General features: G+C 35.0%; 1 protein-coding gene across 9 annotated transcripts; it reads right to left on the bottom strand.

The window, feature by feature from the left end:
* Positions 1–184: 184 nt before the first annotated feature.
* On the bottom strand, positions 185–23,255 carry adgrg11 (adhesion G protein-coupled receptor G11). Of its 9 annotated transcripts, none has more exons than XM_067383266.1 (21): positions 23,238–23,255; positions 21,936–22,059; positions 20,107–20,198; positions 13,823–13,962; positions 13,061–13,323; positions 12,852–12,914; positions 11,965–12,036; positions 11,682–11,810; positions 10,707–10,745; positions 10,525–10,593; positions 10,185–10,362; positions 9,255–9,414; positions 9,008–9,142; positions 8,273–8,380; positions 8,153–8,195; positions 7,123–7,223; positions 6,812–6,933; positions 6,009–6,274; positions 5,792–5,879; positions 2,158–2,453; positions 185–801 (listed from the first exon to the last, which is right to left on the bottom strand). In XM_067383266.1, the coding sequence occupies exons 4-21, from the start codon at positions 13,894–13,896 to the stop codon at positions 656–658; spliced, it is 2,352 nt and encodes a 783-aa protein (XP_067239367.1). In that variant the 5' UTR covers positions 13,897–13,962; positions 20,107–20,198; positions 21,936–22,059; positions 23,238–23,255; the 3' UTR covers positions 185–655. The 9 variants fall into 9 exon arrangements, with proteins under 9 accessions (XP_067239367.1, XP_067239366.1, XP_067239365.1 ...); XM_067383265.1 differs by lacking the exon at positions 23,238–23,255 and adding an exon at positions 22,610–22,706 and having other exon boundaries at positions 20,079–20,198; XM_067383264.1 differs by lacking the exon at positions 23,238–23,255 and adding an exon at positions 22,610–22,706.
* Positions 23,256–23,333: the final 78 nt, after the last annotated feature.

Here is a 23,333-nt window from a genome sequence, read left to right as displayed (position 1 = left end):
AGCAGAACCTTCCAAAATCAATAGCTTATGAAGACAGAAAATATAACAACTTACTGTAACATTTTTACATCCATGCATTAGCATTTATCTAAAGTAACTTACAAGAGAGGAACAAAGCAATTCATCAAGGAGCAAAAAAAAAAAAAAAAAAAAAAAAAAAAAAAAAACAAAAATATTATCATTTTCCTATTATAGTAGTTATTTATCTTATCTTGCCCCTAAAAATAAACATGCATAAAATAATATACAGTGTAAAAACAAATACATCAGTAGCATTGTATTATAATGAAAATCTGTTACTTTTCTAGCAGTCTCTCTAAGAAAATGCAGTCATGAACATACTATAGGAGATCAAGATTATATTATTATTCAGTAGAATTGTGCCCCTTTCAGAACGGAATTAAGAACCTCTATAAAATTCCAATTTAGTTCCTAAATTGGAACTGCGGTAAAGCAAAGTTCTCTTCCTGTCAATCAACTTCCTGTGGGGTGTCGGCAATTCAATTCAAACTCATAAACTGAAAGAGAGCAAATTCTTAAATTCTGCCATCAGAAATGCATATGTTACAGGAGAAATTTGCATTGAGTTCACTATAATACTGCAAATGAAGTATCTATAGACAGATATGACTTTTAAAATGCACAGAGGCGACATTCAGAAGTCCTTTTTGGAGGGTGGTAGTTGGTTATCATATGGGTTTTCTGTGATGGTTTCTTCAGTCATGTTGTTGCTATCTTCTGATGGCACCGGGTCTCCAAAGAGGGTGCTCGTTTTCACGTAATATATGAACAAGAAAAATCCTATAAAACACAAGCATTTAATACAAAATGAATGTGATATTATGCATGCTTTATAGTATATTAGAATATAGTATAACAGGCCTTTAGCCTGTTTAGGTCAGTGGACATTATTCCAGTAGATATTTTACTACAAACATGCTGTGAACAGGGATTTTGTTTTCATTTATAAGTGTATTTATAATATAACATGAAAATTAACATCTTCACCCAAAATATTATTAAAAATCCAAATATTATTAAAAAAATTGTTAAAGATTATTTGTTTGTGATAACGCACAATCCTAGTGATACTTAATTTCCTATGAGCTTTTTTTTTTTAAGCATTTGTTTTTGCATAATAAAATCTGTAGCTGTAGTTTGGCTTTTTGGGTAAAATAATTTTGTCCGATAAATGCCTTAATCAATCTAGTGTTTGTTCTACCCCCATATTTAAAATATTAAAAAATAAAAAATATTTCCTAATATATTGATTGTTTAATCAAACTTGTAGAGTCATTAAAAAACAACAACAAAAACAAAAACAACAAATATCCCATACATCCATCCATCCAATATCCCATAATTTTTGGACACTACTTCAATATATAATATAATATAATATAATATAATATAATATAATATAATATAATATAATATAAAATTATATAATATAATATAATATAATATAATATAATATAATATAATATATGGATCTACAGTTGTACAAACCCATGTTTTAGCCAATGTTTGTCAGCTTTAAGAATGTCTATATGCTAAATGTTTTTACAATTATCATTTTAAAATGCCCCTATTATGCTTTTTTGAATATTACCTTTCATGTAGTGTGTAATTTAGCTGTTTGTGAATGTAAAATGTCTGCAAAGATCAAAGTGCACAATTAATGGAGTTATCGAAAGAATCAATTCTAAATCGCTGAAATGAGTCGTCAGTAATTCCATTCTCACTTCCTGTTATGAAACAATGTAACAAATTTGCATAATGCCAACCTGTGGTCTTCATTGGCTGCCTGTGAAAAATGTGTACTTTGATCCTCAAACACTATAGCTGTACTGGAAGACCGGAAGAGTTTGGTTTGTGTGTCGACGTGTCGAAGTTTTCTGTGCTGCAAAGGACGAGGACTCGCACTCAAATTGATATGGAAAAAATTACGCCATTGCTTTATCACTGTGTATCAAGCGCTGAGGAAGAGCATTTTCATATATGGTAATGGCCGTTTAGTTTAGTTTAGCAGTAGACAAATCACAACAGACTGGGCCGTCTGACCAATCAGAGCGGAATAGTCTTGCAGAAAGGAGAGGTTTTGAGAAATGTATATGCAATAAATGCATTAATAATTTTCTGCAGAAAAGCTCTCACCTTGGAAGGAGTTTAGTATGGTGAATATGTAGTACGAGGACATTTGCAGACCTCCATAGCTGAAGAACGCAAAACTCCAGGTGAGTCCCAGCAGACAGCAGAGGCCCAGGACAGTGGTGACGTCCAAGGTGGCGGTTCCTGAGCGTTTCACCTTTCCAGCCTTGTTAAACTTGCTCACCTTCAGCATGGAGAGCCATCGCAGCACCACGATGCAGGTGGAGAAGGTGAAGATGAAGACGAAGCAGTAATAACCGATGTTCACGGTGTAGTGGACAGTGGAGTCTAAGATCCAGCACCTGCAGGGGAAATAGTGCAGACGGTTAAAGTTGACAATTTTTTTCTTGATATATTTAACTTTTTATATATTTATATTTATAAATCATAACTATTACTTCCATAATGTTACATATATCTCATATATTACATACATGTACCTATAGGTACACCTGTTCAACTGCTCATTAACACAAACATCTAATTAGCCAATCACATGGCAGCAACTCAATGCATTTAGGCATGTAGACATGGGTTGTGTCCAAAATCACCCCCTATACCCTTAAACAGAGCACTATTTGACGGGACAGACATTTGTAGTGGTGTCCAAAACCATAGTTGACCTTATCGAGTGCACACATTCAATCCCAAAATGCACTGCAAAAATGAGTGTACAACCGATGTACACTCAACGGCTACAGAATACCCATAATGCACTGTGAGGGCTGTGCCGAATAAATTCCAGCGTCTGACCAGAAGATGGTGCCAACAGCTTAATCATACATCCATCTATTTTCCAAACTGCTGGTCCAATGTGGCTACAGCATAATATCAGGTATATCAGGTAACAGGTATAAATTCCTTTTTAATTGATCATTAAATTGTTTAATTAAGGTTTATACATGCTAGTTTTCAGGACAGAGTTCAAGATACATCTTTTCATCTTATTACTGAAGCTGCCAATTTGTTGAGTTTCAAATGTTTTTAAACATCAAGCACAAACTATGGAAAAGCGGCAGCCTTTCCAGCGCACTCAGTGTCCGAATTCACTCACTCGTTTTCATTCACTCCTTTATGTGGACTATATTAGTGGACTAATGTAGGGAATAGGGGTGATTTCGAACACAGCCATGGTCAGGTCAATCTGCTGAAGTTCAAACTGAGCATCAGAATGGGTAAGAAAGATGATTTAAGTGATTTTCAATGTGGCATGGTTGTTGGTGCCAGACAGGCTGCTCTGAGAATTTCAGAAACTGCTGATCTACTGGAATTTTCATGCAGTGAGTGGCAGTTCTGTGGGTGAAAATGCCTTATTGATGTCAGAGGTGAGAGGAGAATGTCCACAGTAACTTAAAAAGCCACTTGTTACAACCGAGGTCTGCAGAAGAGCATCTCTGAGCACACAACACGTCAAACCTTGAAGCAGAGCTACAGCAGCAGAAGTCACACCGTCAGCTAAGAACAGGAAACTGAGCCACAGTTCACACGCACTCACTAAAATTGTTCAATAGAAGATTGGAAAAACGTTGTCTGGTCTAATGAGTCTCGTATTATACTGCAACATTCAGATGGTAGGGTAAGAATTTGGTTTAAACAACATGAAAACATGGATCCACGGTTCAGGATGGTGATTTAAAGGTGCCCTAGAATTAAAAATTGAATTTACCTCTGCATAGTTGAATAACAAGAGTTCAGTACATGGAAATGACATACAGTGAGTCTCAAACACCATTGTTTCCTCCTTCTTATGTAAATCTCATTTGTTTAAAAGACCTCAGAAGAACAGGCGAATCTCAACATAACACCAACTGTGACGCAACAGTCGGGATCATTAATATGTATGACCCCAATATTTGCATATGCCAGCCCATGTTCAAGGCATTACACAAGGGCAGGACGTCTGGATGTGCACAGCTGAATCATCAGACTAGGTAAGCAAGCAAGAACAATAGCGAAAAATGGCAGATGGAGCAATAATAACTGACATGATCCATGATTACATGATATTTTTAGTGATATTTGTAAATTGTCTTTCTAAATGTTTCGTTAGCATGTTGCTAATGTACTGTTAAATGTGGTTAAAGTTACCATCGTTTCTTACTGTATTCACGGAGACAAGACTGTCGTTATTTTCATTTTTAAACACTTGCAGTCTGTATAATTCATAAACACAACTTCATTCTTTATAAATCTCTCCAACAGTGTGTAATGTTAGCTTTAGCCACGGAGCAAAACCTCAAACTCATTCAGAATCAAATGTAAAGATCCAAATAAATACTATACATGATCCGAAGCATGCATGAAGTATGCATGATGAACATCTTGTAAAGATCCATTTGAGGGTTATATTAGCTGTGTGAACTTTGTAAATGCACTGTATTATAGTCGAGAGCTCGGGGGCAGGGAGCACGAGATTTAAAGGGGTCGCAGCCTGAATCAGTGCATAGTTAATGATGCCCCAAAATAGGCAGTTAAAAAGATTAATTAAAAAAATCTATGGGGTATTTTGAGCTGAAACTTCACAGACACATTCACACACATTCACATTCACATCTTGTAAAAACTGGTTCTAGGGCACCTTTAATGGTGTGAGAGATATTTCCTTAGAACCATTCATTTACACGCCACAGCCTACACGAGTATTGTTACTGTCCATGTCCATCGCTTTATGATCACAGTGTTCTGATAGCCACTTCCAGCAGGATAACACACCTTCACAAAGCTCAAATCATCTCAAACTGATTTCTTGAACATGACAGTGAGTTCACTAAACCCAAAAGACATCAACATTCAGCAGATCTCAATCCAATAGAGGATCTTTGGGATGTGCTGGAATGGGAGACTCACATCATGGATGTGCAACAACTGATATCATGTCAATATGGACCAAAATCTCTGAGGAATGTTTCCAGCACCTTGTTGAATCTATGCCATGAAGAATTAAGGCAGTTCTGAAGGCAAAAAGGATCCAACCTGATACTAATAAGATGTACCTAATAAAGTGACCAGTGATTGTATGACGTTTGATATTTTTCTCACACAGTAAAAATATACAATGTGCAATGATGTCATAGAACCTTTTAGTGAACCCAAAGAACTTTTTTTTCTAAGTGAAAAGAACATTTTAATAATCTTAAAATGTTGAAAATATGATTAATAATCTTAAAATAACATTTGTCCACTATAAAGAACCTTTTGGGTTCCATGGATGTTAAAGGTTCTTCATGGAACCATCAATGCCAATAAAGAACATTCATTTTTAAGGAACACTCCACTTTTTTTGAAAATAGGCTCATTTTCCAACTCCTGAGTTAAACAGTTGAGTTTTACCGTTTTTGAATCCATTCAGCTGATCTCCGGGTTTGGCGGTACCACTTTTAGCATAGCTTAGCATAGTTAATTGATTAGACCGTTAGCATCTCGCTCAAAACAATGACCAAATAGTTTTGATATTTTTCCCGAATGGATTCAAAAGCAGTAAAACTCAAATGTTTAACTTTAGGGGAGTTGGAAAATGAGACTATTTTCAAAAAAAGTGGAGTGTTCCTCCAAATTTAGGTTTTCATGCATATCATTATACAATATGGCTGCCATTATATTTTAAGAATAGCATTGCATCATAATTTTTGGGTTTACTTACATGGTTACATTGCTTGACTCCGTGCGTATGGTCTGCTCACCATATTTACTCAAGACAAAAAGGATACTGACGATAAGAGCAGGAGGAACTGAAACAAATTGTTGACAATGCAATTATAGTATAAGAATCAACAGTCTGAATAGCATTGAATGCAAAATTGTGCATTTGATCATAGGCCACATATTTTAGCATGCATATTTAAAGTTTTTGAACTCACCCCACCCAATCACAGAGATCTTGAGGATGTAATGTTTGATGATGACTGATTGTCTGGCCATTTGCAGGCAGAGGTGTAAAGCCTCCACCGCAAACCAGGTGAAACTGGCCAGCAAGCAGTAGTGCATGAATGCAGCCATGAGCTTGCAGGCGTTGTGGCTATTCGCACGTGCAACGTATTCATTAGTCAGGAAGGCCACGTTGAGCAGAAACAGTGCAAAAAAGAGATTCATCAGCACGTGGGCTGAATTAGTAGCCTTCACTTTCCTGAAATTTAAAATGCAAAAACTAAATCAGTATTTTCGATTCGTTCTTTGTGAATTGAAAATGATTCAGGGTGGGTTGCACAACTAAGGGTTACCTTTGATAATAAATTTATTTTAAATCTTTGATCCTGTTACAGGCTGTTCAGAATCAGTTCTTTCTTGTGTCTTATTTTGAAGGCCAGAGGTCAAATTTGTCGGCCACATACATCATCAAGAATGTCTCATTTCAGAAAAGTAACCATTATAAATCTGGCTGCTATTCCTTGTAAAGCATGAACAATTGTAATTTCTTTATGATTTTGGAATGTAATGAGGCAGCCTCATTGACATATCCGGCCAACAAATTCACAAACATCTATATTACACATTACATGAAAAAAAAAAAAAAAGCATAATAGGGGCACTTTAAAGAAAATGAGATGTCAAAATGATTTTTTGTTAGATTTTTTTGTAGTCAAAATTATGCCACAAAAGCTGTCCATTAATGAGATCACACTGGAGATCTCACATTGCAGTGGTACAGAGAATCATATCTCACCTTAAAAGGAAGTGAATAAAAAATGCGACTCCCAGGAAAAACATGGAGAGGCCGCAGCCGATGTATGTGATGTAGGTCAGATTGACAAGGTCACTTTCAGGAATGATTATATCTGGAGGGGCCTGTATTAAAACATGGTTCAGTTACACTGTACAGGTCAGTTTGGACATTGGCAATCTTAAGGATTCAGTAAACACAAAATGTAGTGAAATAAATAAACACAAATCTGAAGGTGCCAGTAGAGAACTTATACTCTGACTCTAGCTTTGGCAAAGCAAGTTTAACAGATTCAGAAGAAATGGAGAACCTACCATAAGCACAGCGAAGAAAGTCAAGTGTTGGCAATTACACGTAATCTTACTTCCATTAACCACAGTAAAGCACCCTTCAGTTGTCCAGTTTGGCTTATTTCCTGATGAAAAGGAGGGACTAGTTAGTTTTGAGTTGATTTAGAGAGAATTAATGAATGTTGTTTGACATCATGGCTGATTTATGATTAGAAATCAACATTCATGATTCACGCTCCACAGCATGGCCTAAAAGATCAAGACTCTATATACTTCTACACTCAAATTTTTTTTTTTTTTTTTTTTTTTAAGATTTATGAATTTCAATTGTATTGTAAAATTTCATCAAATTGAACTGAATTATCCCTATATATTATTCATATTATGAAATTAAAGAATTTTAAAATGAGTAAAAAAAACCTAGAGCTTAATAAAACATTTTATATAAATCTTAATGGAACAAGAGAATGGACCATTTAGTTTATGTGATTTGTATTCATAGTTTTAAACATTTTTTTTTTTAAATTTATAAATACAAATCACATAAACTGTAATAGTCCATTCCCATTTCCCATTAAGATTTATGCTAAATGTTTTATTAAGTATGGAGCCCCCGACATGACATGCATGAAAAAAATAGTAGGCTAAATAGTGCGCACGATTTACTAATTCGTTCCCTTGATTTACTAAAACGTGAGTAAATTAGTAAATCATGCGCACGTTTTAGTAAATCATGGTGCGCACGAATAAGTAAATCGAGGGAACGAAGAAGTAAATCGTGTGCACGAATTAATAAATCGGGGGAACGAAATAGTAAATCGTGTGCACGAATTAATTTTTTTCTTGCATGTCATGTGTGGGTCTCCGTAATTAAGTGCAATTTTTTTTTTTTTTTTTTTTTTTTTTACACATTTAAAATTCTTAATATAAATAAATATTCTCACAGTAAATCGAGCATAATATATTCTTGATATGCTGTATGGATATTTATCATATCCATATTCCCTCAAACTCAGGCTATATTAACCTATAAAAACACAAAAGCATCACAGACCTCTTCCATCCCATGAGTGACAAACAGGAGTTCCTATCGTCTGCTGCAGAGAAATAAATCAGGGTTTTAGAAAATAAGATTCAGACTCCTTTATATCTTTTTCCATGCATCATTCATTACCTTTTCATAGCTGAAGGCCAAACTGATGTTCTCAGTCAGATTTGAAATTGTTGTGCCCATTTCGATTGCATAAACTTCATTCCCCAAAACTGTACTGTTCTTTTCATCCTTTAATAAAAATGCAATGATATTGTTTTTGTTTTTTGATTGCTAAGAAATTAGGCTTCTATATAGAAACACGATTTACATAATAATTTACATAATGATTTACATAATAGTTAAGATCAAATAAGATCAATGTCAGTAGTCAAAATGTCCACCATACATTTCATACAGTTCATTTACATGTTCAGAATACTCAGGATTTGCATACCTACAAAATGTCCGATTTTATTTTTATTTTTAAGCCACACATTTTATGAATACAGGTATTATTGATTATGTTTTCAAGAACATCTAGTTTCACTAAAATCACTTGTTTACAAGTAGCCAAAAATGCCTTCTGTTATGATGCACAATGAGTTAAAATCATTTAAACACATCATAAAACTTGACCAAGGCTGTTTTTCCAGGTGTAGCACATTGAACATGATAGAAACTCTGAAAGTGCACTATAAACCTTTATACATCTTTTGCAATATAAACATAACTCCCTATATAAGCATAAACTCTGTCAGTGTGAAAACAAAATGCCTTTGTAGTTAAGCACATGCTTTGCTTGTATATTACCTGTGCGTACGACATGAAACATGTTACGTTTTCCTGTATACAGGAATTAAAAAAGTTTTTTTATACCTTTGTCATGCTGGGAAATCTGAAAAGACCCAAAAAAGCATTTCCTGCACTTTTGTTGAATGCTTGCAGAGAGGCATCCTTTGGAATAGTGAAAGCATTGGGATAATTATTCATTATGGAAAGATCATCTACAACCTGTAAACATAAGGCGATTTCAGTGCTGAGGTACATGTTTTTAAAGAGAAAGATTTTTGTCATCACATTATGCAAAGTTGAACAAGATGTGTATGTTTGTCTTCTGTCTTACTCTGATGCCAGTATCTGAAGAGTAGATGAAAGCGGCCTTCTTGATATCAGTCACATTTTGAATTTTCTTTAAAACCCCTTTAACGCTACCCATGGTTATAGTTGCTATGGTCAAATTCTTCATCAAAGATACCAGATTGGTAAGATTTTTCATGACCGCACTGAACAAGATACAAAATAAATTGGGTTTTTGTTGTTATAATATCTCTGATATATGAGGAAACTAAAAAGAAAATAGTACAATTTACAACCACTGAGACAGCAGGTACTACATAGTGGGTTAGATGATAAAATTGCTTATTATGAAATGAAAGAAAATATAAAGATTTAAAAAAAAATCTCATGTACATCCCTTAAAGGGTTAGTTCACCCAAAAATGAAAATTCTGTCATTTATTACTCACCCTCATGTCGTTCCACACCTGTAAGACCTTCGTTCATCTTCAGAACACAAATTAAGATATTTTAGTTGAAATCCGATGGAAGCTTCCTGAAGCATTGTTTTGAAATCGGCCATCACTATATAAGTCGTTATTTTGTTTTTTTGGTGCTCCAAAAATATTCTCGTCGCTTTATAATATTAATATTGAACCACTGTACTCACATGAACTGATTTAAATATGTTTTTAGTACATTAATGAATCTTGAGAGAGGAAGTGTCCATTGCTCCCTATGCAGGCCTCACTGAGCCATCGGATTTCAACAAAAATATCTTAATTTGCGTTCCGAAGATTAACGAAGGTCTTATGGGTGTGGAACGGCATGAGGGTGAGTAATAAATGACAGAATTTTCATTTTTGGGTGAACTAACCCTTTAATCGCAATATTAAGTGCAAGAAGTTATGATGGACATCTCCTGAATATGGTCATTCATTTTGCAAGTTCTATTATTATTAATATTCAAATCACATATGTTTAAAAAGAGTACTTACACAGCTGCCCCAGCATCTGTCTCTGTTTTATTAGTATTATTTAATAGATTCAACATTTCCGAGGGTATATCTTGGAATTCTTCCAACTTTTGAAAAGGACTTCCACACTTAAAACAAGTTGCTGTTTTATTAGAGATCCCAATGGTGTTCATTTTACTTTCTTCACCTGCATTATCATCTGTGTAAATACATTAAAATGAAAAATAGACAAATGAAGATGGAATGATTAAGAGCAATATATATAGCATTGTGATTAGATGGCACTTTTAGTCTGTTCAAAAAGTTATTAAAGCAGAAACGTCTGATTTAGAAAAAGAGGCATACTGAAACACATTCTTACCGCTACAGCTGGCTTTATATTCTGCTTTCTCACATGCCGTTGTGGGATCCAGGCAGGTCATACTACAATCTTATATACACACAACACAAAATTATAGCATATACACTCTACATATCTTCAATATCAATATCTACATACATATCTTCAACATCATATTTAGACTTTGTTGGGATAACACTTACTTGTGACTTCAAAATATTTTGGAAGGGTCCAATTACAACCTTTAATAAAGAGAACAAAAATATGCTCTTAACTATCAGATAACTGAACCGCAAAAGACCAACAACACGCTTAAAGTGAATGTATGTAATTTCAGCAACACTACAAAGATTACAAACTTCAATACTGAATGGCTTATAATGATCCAAGGGAAAATCCGTATTTGGTGTTTAGGCCTCATTTACGTTTTGTGGAAGTTACTTTTAAAAGCAATTCTTTACAATATTGAGTTACTCATTAAAAATGAATTATGTTACTTTTTTATGGTTGTACTCTTGTACACTTTCAACCACATTTCAGAGATGGACCATGTGACTACTACTGCATACCTACTGCAAACCCAAACAATTTAAATACCAACTGTTAGCAGTAATGAGTTTTGCTTGAGTAACTGTGAATGGATTATCTAAAGTTTTGACTACCTTTTGATAGGTTTTTGAATTTGCAGGTTGTTTCGAAAAATATTTTGAATATTTTTGAATATTTAAAAAATATTTTGTTCTGAAAATATTTTGTCAAGTAAAGTTAACTTCAAGTGATATTCTGTGCTCAGTGCATAGATCATGTAAATATTTCAGCTACACTAAAATTAAGCCTTTTTTTTACGCATTTCAATTACTAGTAAAATTCGATCAAATTTAATCAAATAATCCTTACATATTTTAATTGAATAACTGATTGTTCAGTTATTCAAATATTCAAATGTAAGCATAATTCAATTCAATTTATTGGAATTTTACTATTAATTGAAATGCGTAAATCTTAAAAAAGGGCGTAACATTTTTTGGAACATAATATAAATTTCATATCATATGGCTTCAGAACACTTAATATAGTCTGGATAAATTAAAACTGGGCATTTTAAAAGAACCCTTTACACCACTGTTATCGTACATTTCTAAAAGAAATATAAGCAAAATTAAAGATTCTTCATTCACCTTCTTTTACAATCATTTTTGTCCAAGACTCATTTCTGCAGGTACCTTGTATTACACACTGAACTTGTTTAATTGATCTGCTTATGTTGAGTTCGTATGGTGTGTTATTAGATATAGACAGACCAACTTCTGCAAAACAACAGGTTAGAAAACAAGGTTAAAAAAAAGGTTAAAAGAACAACCACAGGTTTTCCTTATGGATAGTGGTGTTAAGCAGCTCATACAAAAAAAAAAAAAAAAAAAAAAAAACAAGACTGGAAAGTCTACTTTTTTTTAGACCCACCGCTTGTGTGTATTGTTGCGTTTTCATCTTCTTCAAATGAAAAAACTGTGATTTGCAATAGTTTCCTCTCTGCTAAAAGACAAAAAAATCCTGATAATTTTAAAGTGGCCATTAAAAGGAAACAGTTCACCCCATCTATTAGCATTTAAATTCATGTTCTTGATCTTATTGTAAAAGTTCATCCATGCACATTTATTTACTTTTTGACCTCGTAAATTTTAATCAGAATATCATAACTCAGTCTTCTGCAAAATGTCAGACTTCTCCAAAGTCCCTTTCAAGAATATATACAGTCTTTTGCTTCATCCAGAATTGGCATACTCTCTGAGTAGGAACTTCTGTTGAATAAGTACTTACTTTATGACCATTAAAAAAGTATGTTCTATATAGTATGAATGTAATATGAAGCAGTATGCACAGCATTTGACTTCCCATCCTGCACTCTTAAAAGGAAAGATCATATATATAGAAGATTTTAGGGGTTCCCATCATGGGATCCTTTTATGGATTTAGTTTTAAATAAATTACATTTATTTCTATATAGAACCACACTGAACCTTTTTCTAAGAGTGTACTTTTTTCTTTTTCAATAATCTGTTGCACTCAAATGTACTTCACAATGTGGAATTACATTTCAATGCAACTATAAGATTATTGCTGTCCAGTATCAACTACTGCATGTTTAGTTAATGACATTGAGATTTTTTAAAATGGCACTAGACCTATTATACACTGTTATTATAACAGAAGATTTTGTTTTTCTTTTTCTTTGTTATGGAGATGAAGACATGCAAAAATAAAATACATTTTGTATTATGTTTATACATATCTATGTAAAAAGTTTATCTCTTTAGTATGCTGTTAGGCCACATTTGGTTTCTCCTCACCTGACGACCCAGAAGAATTGCACCAAATAGCAGATTGATTTTGTGTTATGTTCCAGCAATCACCTATTTAGAGGACAAATGATAAACAATGTGGCCATAAAAAGTAACTTTTATGTCAAGTTGTACATAATAGAAATATTTATCAGTATCATTCAGAATCATTCAGTATTTTACATTTCCTTTTCATTAACGTGTCTGATTTGAATCACCTGTTTTCATGTATCCCATGAAACCATCTGTACCGAGTATGAAGATGTTCTTCTCCATATCACTTCCGCTGTCTGAACCACTGGACAGAGCTGAGGATATTAGGTCAATAACTGGATTACACTTATCTCTGATTCTATTATTCCAGTGCTTACATGGGTCTCCTGCAGATATGCAGAAGTGGGCAGATAAAATAAGCAAAAGACCACAGCTGTTCCACATTATCCCTGACAGGATCTCCGGGTTCCGAAAAGGTTCTGAAAAGCTGCAAGAAGAAAAGTGTAAAACATGAAATGTACCATTTTTTCCCCTCCTTATAGACAATAAGAACAAGAGTTATCTAAAAGATACAGATTGTCAAAAAACACATTTTGATCAAATCCCTGAAAGGATTATTATTTATTTATTTTTTTTAAGTTTTTGCATTGCCAATGTCCAATAAGATTAAAAGACCATATTTATTTTTTTTATCCTATAAAAAAATGAACTATCCCACACAGAGAATCCAACATCACATTCTCTGATACAGTGTTATGTAATATTGAGTCAAAGGCCATAGACCAGGGATAAAATCAACAATTCCAATGCAGTGAGGTACATTTAGCAAATGCTTTTATTCAAAATTATTTTAAAGAAATTAAAAAAGCAAAAACTTCAAAAGTATACCAGCATATAACAAAATGTAAAATCCATTGCTGAATTGCATCATGTTATTTTACCACTTTATTTTCCCTTTTATAAGATAACCGAAGCAAACTTCTTACCTGGTGAAGAGACGTTGAGTCTTTCCAAAAACTTGTATCATTTCATCAGATATAGGTGGAACTTCATTTTGCATGTAGCATTTCCTCCCTCCCGCTGTGGTTTTCTGTTTTTGTTAACCACATCTCTTCATGCAAACCAGCTATCGGAGAACAGGGGGATGAGACACACCTGACCAGCCACACTCTTTACAATTACATGATTATATTGAGACATCAGTAAGAAAAGAGTTTCGGCAGGTTTTCCATGTTGTAAAGATCGTAAACTTGAATTTAATATACAACTGGACAATGACACACAATGAGATGCTTGTACAAGAGAACAGGCATCATTATACGAACATAAGCATCAACAAACATAAAGAATCAAATAAAATGATACTGTAAAATATAAATACAAAAAAATGTTAAACAGACAAGTCATGGATTTTAAATATTGTAGTGTTATATGAATGAGTAATTAAAACAACAGTGGTTTGACATCTTGGTACATTTTTTGTTTACATTTTTCTGGTCTGCTGCAGTAAACGTGAAATTTTATAAAAATATTTTCAAATTTTTTTGTAGTCAGCATATTTAAAGTTTGTGTCTATAAAGAAATTGACTTTCAAGAAACTATCCCTGAAAAAAAGTTACAAAGAAATGTATTTGGTTTGCCGTTTGCATTAATTATATTATTTTTCTTTTATTGAGTTTTTTTTTTTTTTTTTTTTTTAATGAAATTGTATCAATGGGATGTTTTTAAATTATGGAACCTTAGAAAATGTAGTAGTTTTGTAACTTTGTTACATTAGTTACAGTGACTAACTGACATTTTCTCTCATGTTGTGTAAAATGTAAAGTATTACTGACATCACTGATGGTTTACTATCACTGCCATTGTTACCACAAAAGATCAGTACAACTGATTGCCGCGAAAAAACAGAGATACAATCTCAAGTCTTAGAAATACAAACATATCCTGATGCGCAACAAGGATTTAGTAAAAAGAAGCCCTGTGTTCATATCAAGCTCATTGTGTAGTAAATAGTAAATCATCTGTTTAACAAATGAGGTGTTTGCCCACAGAGAACGTCAGCCAAACAAATGCAACCTTGTGAGTTGGAAAGCCTTTCTGTTGAACTGAAACATATTGTACAGATATATAATATGCAGGAATACTGATAAGCATTTATTTTTCAAATAAATATTCTTAGAGAAGTACTTTGGTGTAAGAGCAGTTTAATCATGTTTATAAACTGCTGCCACTATTTATAGTATTTATGCATATTGTCAATCACCTGATCTGGATCATTTAAAATCCCTCATTTTGTCAAGATTCGGTACAAATTCTGAAAAGGTAAATGGCAAATTTTATTTCAACATTCTTAATGCAATGTGATCTATTAGTGTATAATGACTTAACCCTGTAAACCCTATCAAAATAAATAGTACTTTTAATTTTTTTAATACAGTTTATCGAAGCTTTAGACCAAATCTTTAAAATGTTGAGTATCAAATTTGATTGATCAGGTGTTTATGGCTCACATAATATTGTGACATCTGTTTTTGCTTGGGTTTCATGTCTGTTATTTTGTTCTTGCCATGTCTTGTGTCATGTTCTCTGACTGGTTGTCTTGAGTGTGGACAGGTGTACCTTGTCTGCTCATTACTCTTGTCTATTTATAGCCCTCTTTTTTATGGTTCTTTTGTTGAGCTTTGTTTCTGAGTTTGTTTGTTCAGGTCAAGTTCATATGGCAAGTCATGTCGGGTTTAGCTTTGTCTTTTGTTTATTTTGTGTTTGATTTATGGATTGCTCACGCATCTTGTTTAATAAAACTGCCTCAGTGGACTAATCGTTACAAGTATGATATAGTGAGAATGTGGAGCTCATACTCGAGGAGGAAACACTCAGAGGCACAAACAGAGCCAATATATGCAATTTGGTGTAGTTGCTGATATTTGTATGTCCAAAAAGATGAAATTCTGACAGCTTATAATGCAAATGAGATCTTTATAACTCTTTAACAGACTACTTACATAAAATGCATTTATATATACTAATCAGGCATAACATTATGAGCACTGATAGGTGAATGAATCATCCTGATTATCTCTTCATCACGGCATCTGCTAGTGGGTGGGATATATTAGGCAGCAAGTGAATATTTTTTCCTCAAAGTTGATGTGTTAGAAGCAGGAAAAATGGGCAAGCGTAAGGATTTGAGAGAGTTTGACAAAGGCCAAATTGTGATGGCTGGACGACTGGGTCAGAGCATCTCCAAAACTGCAGCTCTTGTGGGGTGTTCCCGGTCTGCAGTGGTCAGTATCTATCAAGAGTGGTCCAATGAAAGAACAGTGGTGAACCGGCGACAGGGTCATGGCGGAAAAGAGTCATTGGTGCACGTGGGGAGCGAAGGCTGGCCTGTGTGGTCCGATCCAGCAGACGAGCTACTGTAGCTCAAATTGCTCAAGAAGTTAATGCTGGTCCTGATAGAAAGGTGTCAGAATACACACAGTTTGTTGCGTATGGAGCTGCATAGCTGCAGACCAGTCAGGGTGCCCATGATGACCGCTGTCCACCCTCTGAAAGAGCCAACAGTGGACATGTGAGCATCAGAACTGGACCACGGAGCAATGGAAGAAGGTGGCCTTGTCCGATTAATCATGTTTTCTTTTACATCATGTGGATGGCCGGGTGCTTGTGCATTACTTACCTGGGGAACACATGACACCAGGATGCGCTATGGGATGAAGGCAGGCCGGTGGAGACAGTGTGATGCTTTGGGCAATGTTCTGCTGGGAAACCTTGGGTCCTGCCATCCGTGTGGATGTTACTTTGACACGTACCACCTACCTAAGCATTGTTGCAGACCATGTACACCCTTTCATGGAAACGGTATTCCCTGGTGGCCTCTTTCAGCAGGATAATGCTCCTGCCACAAAGCAAAAATGGTTCAGGAATGGTTTGAGGAGCACAACAACGGGTTTGAGGTGTTGACTTGGCCTCCAATTCCATCTCAATCCAACCGAGCATCTGTGGGATGTGCTGAACAAACAAGTCCAATCCATGGAGGCTCCACTTCAAAACTTACAGGACTTAAAGGATCTGCTGCTAACATCTTGGGGCCAGATACCACAGCACACCTTCAGGGGTCTAGTGGAGTCCTTGACGAGTCAGGGCTGTTTGGCAGCAAAAGTGGGACCAACACAATATTAGGAAAGTGATCATAATGTAATGCCTGATCGGTGTTAATATCAGTTTTCACTCTGCATCTACCAACAGTAAGATGTTATTTAAATGCTTTATTATGTTTTATAATCAAAGATCTGTAGTTTTTTTTATTGTAGGGGGTAAATCGTATAATATCCCTAAAAAAAAATGATGTATGGATAATCAAGTAAACATAAGTTATTTAGTAAATATTTATTGTATGGATTTACAACTAAAAGGCTGTTTACTTGCCAAAAAATGTATAAACGATCAATCATATCATAGAAGACATTTACTTTCTTCACTCTTAGTGTTGATTTTCACTAATAATGATTAGAATGTCAGGAGTCATTCTATGAAACCGTTACCTTGAAAAGATCATCTCAAAAGTCATCATTTTGAAACATTCTTTTGGAGAATTTCTTCGGTTTTCATTTGGAGAATTTCTTTATGAATTTAGAAAGGTGTTTTAAAGTTCAATTTGACATTTCAAGCTGTGCTAAGCCCATAAAGTTACAGGTTTCTCCTCAGAAAGAGAATATAATGCTGATATTTCGATGCAGTGTCAGGATTTCACCAGTAGAGCACGCCATAACATTTTTTTTTTTTTTTTTTTTTTTGGACACTGTGAAGTGACTGTCCTGAAAGGTACAGCTCTTTTTTAAAAAGGCAAATAAAGTTTAAATTGAGATCTGACCAAAAATAAACAAGATTTTAAGTATTAAATGCAAAAGAATGTCCAACCCCAACAAAATATTTTCAATCTCAGTTAATAGAGGAGAGACATAATCCGTGGAATGACACCTACAGTATGACACATCTGAAACAAAACTGCTTATCTCACACCTCAGGAATGCGTGCTGCTTTCTTTTCTATTTTTAGAGCCCAGTTGAATTTGTGGTACTAAGGTGGTTTGGCATCTGTTCTATCAATGAACTCATACAGGTTTATAGGATGCAGGTGGCTCAACACAGGAGATCCCATTGGACCCTATTGGATGCCAGGCTGCAGTTTGCTGACATCACCTGTCACCATCTTCCCTTCGGGCTCCGGCTGAGGATGGAAACGTTTCCATTGATCCGGAGCTGCTGCTGTTGACATCATCTCTGGGATTTCCAAAGTAGTGTTTTCTATACACACACATATCTATATGTATGCATACAGATTTTTTTTTTTTCTTTTTTAATACTTTGGCAAACACAATTAGAGTAGCTGTAGTTGTGGTACTCTCATCAGCGTTTAACACATTTTACCATCTTAAAATCTTTGATGTTTTCAGTTGTACAAAAGTGGCAAGGAATAGGATCCTAAAGTTGCCACAGCATTTTTAATTGTACAATTACAAATAAAAATGGTAATGCCAACATTTTTCAGATATGAAGTCACATGGATATACTAGTCTAGTAAAGAGTCCAGCATCAGCAGGCTAATTAACTAATTAAATCATCTTGAAGGTGCACTAATGACTAGAAGCATTCAAACATCAAATTTAATAATTACTCATCTGAATGACCGAAGAATATAACTGTAGTATTCTACACTGAAAAACGTTTCTTCAAAAATTTGTATTTTTATACTGTTATAATTTATAGCATTTTTTAATATTTTGAATTCACTTTTATTTTCATTTTCTTTACATTTGTAAATTCATTCTGTTTGAGTACATTTGTTATTTTTATTTCTATTTCTATATAGATTTTATTATTAAATAATAAATAAATATATTATTATTAAACATTATTTTATTAAAGGGTTAGTTCACCCAAAAATGAAAATAAACATGTCGTTCCACACCCATAAAACCTTTTTTCATCTTCAGAACACAAATTAAGATATTTTTGATAAAATCCGATGTCTCAGTGAGTCCTGCATAGCCAGCAAGATAATAAACACTTTCAGATGCCCAGAAAGCTGGTAAAGACATATTTAAAACAGTTCATGTGACTACAGTGGTTCAACCTTAATGTTATGAAGTGACAAGAACACTTTTTGTGCGACAAAAAACAAAATAACGACTTTATTCAACAATATCTAGTGATGGGCGATATCAAAACACTGCTTCATGAAGCTTCAAAGCTTTACGAATCTTTTGTTTCGAATCAGTGGTATCAAACTGCCAAAGTCATGTGATTTCAGTAAACAAGTATTTGTTAGGTCATAAGTGTTTTGAAATTTCAATGGTTCACCACTGGGGGGCGTGACTTTGGCAGTTTGATACGCACTCAGATTCGTAAAGCTTTGGAGATTAATGAAGCAGTGTTTTGAAATCGCCCATCACTAGATATTGTTGAATAAAGTCGTTATTTTGTTTTTTTTTGGTGCTTTATAATATTAAGGTTGAACCACTGTAGTCACATGAACTGTTTTAAATATGTCTTTAGTAGCTTTCTGGGCATCTGAAAGTGTTAATTATCTTGCTGTCAATGCAGGCCTCACTGAGCCATCGGATTTTATCAAAAATATCTTAATTTGTGTTCTGAAGATTAATGAAGGTCTTACGGGTGTGGAACAACATGAGGGTGAGTAATAAATGACAGAAATTTCATTTTTGGGTGAACTAACCCTTTATTTAATAATTATTAAATAAAATTATTTTATTATTTATACATTTATTTAGATTTCATTTTTATTTGAGTTTTAGTTTAGCACTTCAACTCATTGTTTTTCTGTTAGTTGCCTAGGTTTCTTAAGTTTTTCATATAAAATGTGTATTTTATTTTATTTAAGCTTTATTTCAATTACTGACATTTTTTTTTAAAAATAGTGCATCCTTTTTTTATTGTTTTAGTTAACAATAACAACACTGCTTCAAGTATATATGTGCATGTGTTAGAAACGTGACTGTATATCCTTATAAATCAAACATTTGACTGAATATCTGTATAGGCACAAGCCTTAGATTACTGCCATTTTGGTGTATAATTTAAAGCAGCCTGCTGTATCAACAATGCAAAAAAAAAAAAAAAACTTTATTTATTAAACTGGTTATATTTATCCAGATCATTAACACTGATCATTTCTTTGCCAGTTCCTTCTGATTCAAATTTGACATATTAATCTGTCTACCTTCAAGCATGATGTCATGCAATCTTACAGCCATGATGTCACTTCGGATTCATCTTCGGTTGTGCTCGTCTGGGGACTCATTCTTCTTGCTAGGTGAATCACGCGCTGCTCTCAATGCATCTAAAGTTTAAACACAATAAATGACAAGTTAACACTTTCTGGACCAGTTAGATCTCAAATATGGAGTTGTAAATGAGAAAAATCTCTCTGTGATAATGTAGATCATAACTAAAATTAGACATTAAATAACTGACAGATGCCGAACAGGAGCTACGCAAATATAAGAAGTGAATCTTAGCAAACACTGTTGCAGTAATACAAATATGTGTGAACAAACATGTACTGTGAAATATTAGAAGTATGAATTTTACTCCCAGATATTACAAGTGTGTTAATGAAGGCCTGTTTGTCATACAAAATACTTCTTAGTAAGTGCAGGCCGGCAGCAACAACATCATGTTTGGCTAGCATTTGGATGACTGACAGAAGCCTAACCACACCCTGTTTTAGCAATTGTGGTTTGTTACTAGGAGTCCACGTTGCTGCTCGGCCAATCAGGATGAAGAGAAGTTGACCTTCTGCTGTGGGTGTATCCCTTTAGGGCAGCCGCAAAAACATATGAATGACTGAGAGATCGTCATGAGCAGCCAATGAGGACGCAGCACAGATCTCACCAATCGCAGCTGCTTTCTGTTCTTCCGGACAGTTACCAAGTCACTGTTACTGCCTGGGTAAGCTGGGGCTGCCTGCTATTGGTTAAAAGTGCAGAAAGCCCAGCGCCTGATTGGCTGAATTAACACACGCCGTTGCTAGGGAGCTGCACCAATCACAGCGAGGCAGAAGTCAGCTGTTTGGTTTCTAGGCAGGATTTCCTCGCTAAGATGTTTTGGCGGGAGAGCGGGGAGGAAGGAGGGGGTTGTAGAGTGAAGTGGAGCATGTGATGTGTTTGTGTGTTTTGCTCTCCCTCTTGTAGGATCTTTCTGATGCAACATGCAGTTGTGAGGGCGGTGTCTCCTGGGCCTCTTGTGATTTTTTTTTTTTTTTTTTTTTTTTTTTAACACGTCTTTACTATGAAACAAGAACCAATGATGTAGCTGTTGCCACGGTGGCAGCGCCAGCGTTTGTTTTGCCTCGCTCTCATCTCTCGTACCTCCCCATCCACAGTTACCGTAGAAACAGAGTCACTTTGAGTCTATTTCAATCCTATTCCTCTAGTCAGTGATTTGTCTCTACCTCGTCCTCATCCTCATCTGAAACCATCCCAGCATTTCAGCAAACTGAAATCCCTGCCAGCAATGTGTTGGCCTAGCTGCACAGAAAAATGAAGTTTGTATGCAGGTTTAAAACAATCAGGCTTTTATAAAGCTCACACACTTTAAACTAAAACTTTCATACATGTTAATCTTTTTCTAGAGCAGTAATTAATCTTTAAATTAGCCATTGCAATCTCACGGTTGCTGCGCAGTGTGTGCAGGAATGCTGAGCCCAACGGCTGTCGGAAAGGATGATGTCATCGCAAGCGAGTGAGAACAGGAAGACTGTAATATTCAGGTGACTCACTGCCCATTTACAACAAGTGCACTTGAACTGTGCACTCGAATTCTGGCTTAGGTTGAAAATATGCATGCACAAAAATGCATTAAAGTGTACAAATTGATCACAATAGATCATAATAACTAAGGCTGACAGATGTCAAGGTCAGTGTATTTGTCCATTACAAAAACAACAAAACAAAACAACAAGCTTTCCTGTGGATATTTCCATGGACAACGAAATTAAATTTGAAATCAAATGTTCCCTCTTGGTGAGATACAACATGGGTTCCTTTATAATGGTGTCATGTGACTGATAACTTGCCAGAAATATATGATGCGTTCAAATCCTCCTGGGAAGTTCGTATTTACGAGTTGGGAAGTCGTGATTATGACGTCAGGTGCTCAAGTCTCAGCAGCAAGATGGCGGTGGTCCTTCTCTTAAGAAACTACACAAAAATACAGCAATGTTTTTAAACTCTGCTTTTAGAAAATGAAGAACAAAGAATGAAGAGGTGTGTTTTGCTTTGTTATGTTTTTAATTAAACTATGAAGCCACTTTATCGTCACATATTATATTGTTATATTACAATGCTATTATATTTTGTGCAGGCAGTTGGCTTATTTTGTTGTAAATGAAAAAGCCTGACAATGTCACTGTTAAATAACTTTAAGTATTTTTGTATTCCGCTATGTTTCTCACTGACACGCCCCCAAATCCCGAGATTCCCACTCGTATTTACGACTTTGTGGCGGCCTTCTTGTTTCGTAAATACGATCTTTCCGACATGACTTAATTGACCCTTCGCAAAGACCCACCCCCCTTAGTTACTGTTGCTTTGTCCGACAAGCCGTGGCGCTCAGTGAAAAATACATCGCGGAGCAAAGAGGACACTGATAACACATCGACAGACAAGACGGAGAAGGTTACTTATGATATTAAACAAAGTCCCAGCTTTCAAACTGTGTAGTTTTTTAAGAAATTTAAACAATACAAACCGTTTTGTGGCTCTTTAATGTGTCGTGACAGATCGCTGTAGCGCCTCAGCTCAAGAGGCTCGTGAATCGATCATCTCTTCCTACTAGTTCATTTATAGCATCAAACATGAATGAACATGAGAAGAAATGTTGTTTCAAACGCAGAAAGACATCAATACACACCATTTTTCAAGTTTAAGTCCACTGAGGTTAATCTTCTAACTCCTGACTGCTTTGTCAGACAAAATGGCGGATTCGGCGTTATGACTGGTTAGATCACTCGTCCATCAAACTCCCGGCGAAGGGTCAATTCCGACAAATATAAAGGGAATAATGCAATATATTCTAAAAGTCATTCAAAAAAAAATCTATCGCTGTTAAACATCTGCAGTAATATAATATTATACTTAGAATTTTCTAGTTGGAAAACGTTTCGTCACAATAAGTGTCAATAAAAGCATGCTATTCACTAATTTTGATTAGTTTAAAGCACTTATAACTCCAACAACAAGCGGCATTAAAACTGTCTCTTTCAACACAACCACTAATCTCAACAGTTTGAATTGTTTAATCTGATAAAACTGCTGAAATGCTCAGTTTGTACATTAAAAGAGAGTTGACAGAGTCAACACACAAACCCTAAACTGACCTTTTCCCTCGGGCACCAACAACACCGACTCCCGCCTCTTTAGACTAATTAACATATCATGTGATGTCAGCTCGAAATGGGCGTGACTTTCGGCGC

This window comes from Chanodichthys erythropterus, chromosome 4 (assembly GCF_024489055.1).
Source record: "Chanodichthys erythropterus isolate Z2021 chromosome 4, ASM2448905v1, whole genome shotgun sequence".
In the NCBI taxonomy this organism is placed as follows: domain Eukaryota; kingdom Metazoa; phylum Chordata; class Actinopteri; order Cypriniformes; family Xenocyprididae; genus Chanodichthys; species Chanodichthys erythropterus.
The sequence above is the reverse complement of the archived record's forward strand: the minus strand, read 5'-3'. Positions and strand labels throughout refer to the sequence as shown.

What these genes read in the sequence shown, in the direction of transcription:
- adgrg11 (XM_067383266.1), bottom strand. Translation starts at nt 13,896, where the DNA reads ATGCAAAATGAAGTTCCACCTATATCTGATGAAATGATACAAGTTTTT. An exon ending in CAATTCTTCTGGGTCGTCAG is followed by an intron (nt 12,037 to 12,851) that starts GTGAGGAGAAAC and finishes TTTGTCTTTTAG; the next exon opens with CAGAGAGGAAACTATTGCAA. An exon ending in AAAATATTTTGAAGTCACAA is followed by an intron (nt 10,594 to 10,706) that starts GTAAGTGTTATC and finishes TGTGTATATAAG; the next exon opens with ATTGTAGTATGACCTGCCTG.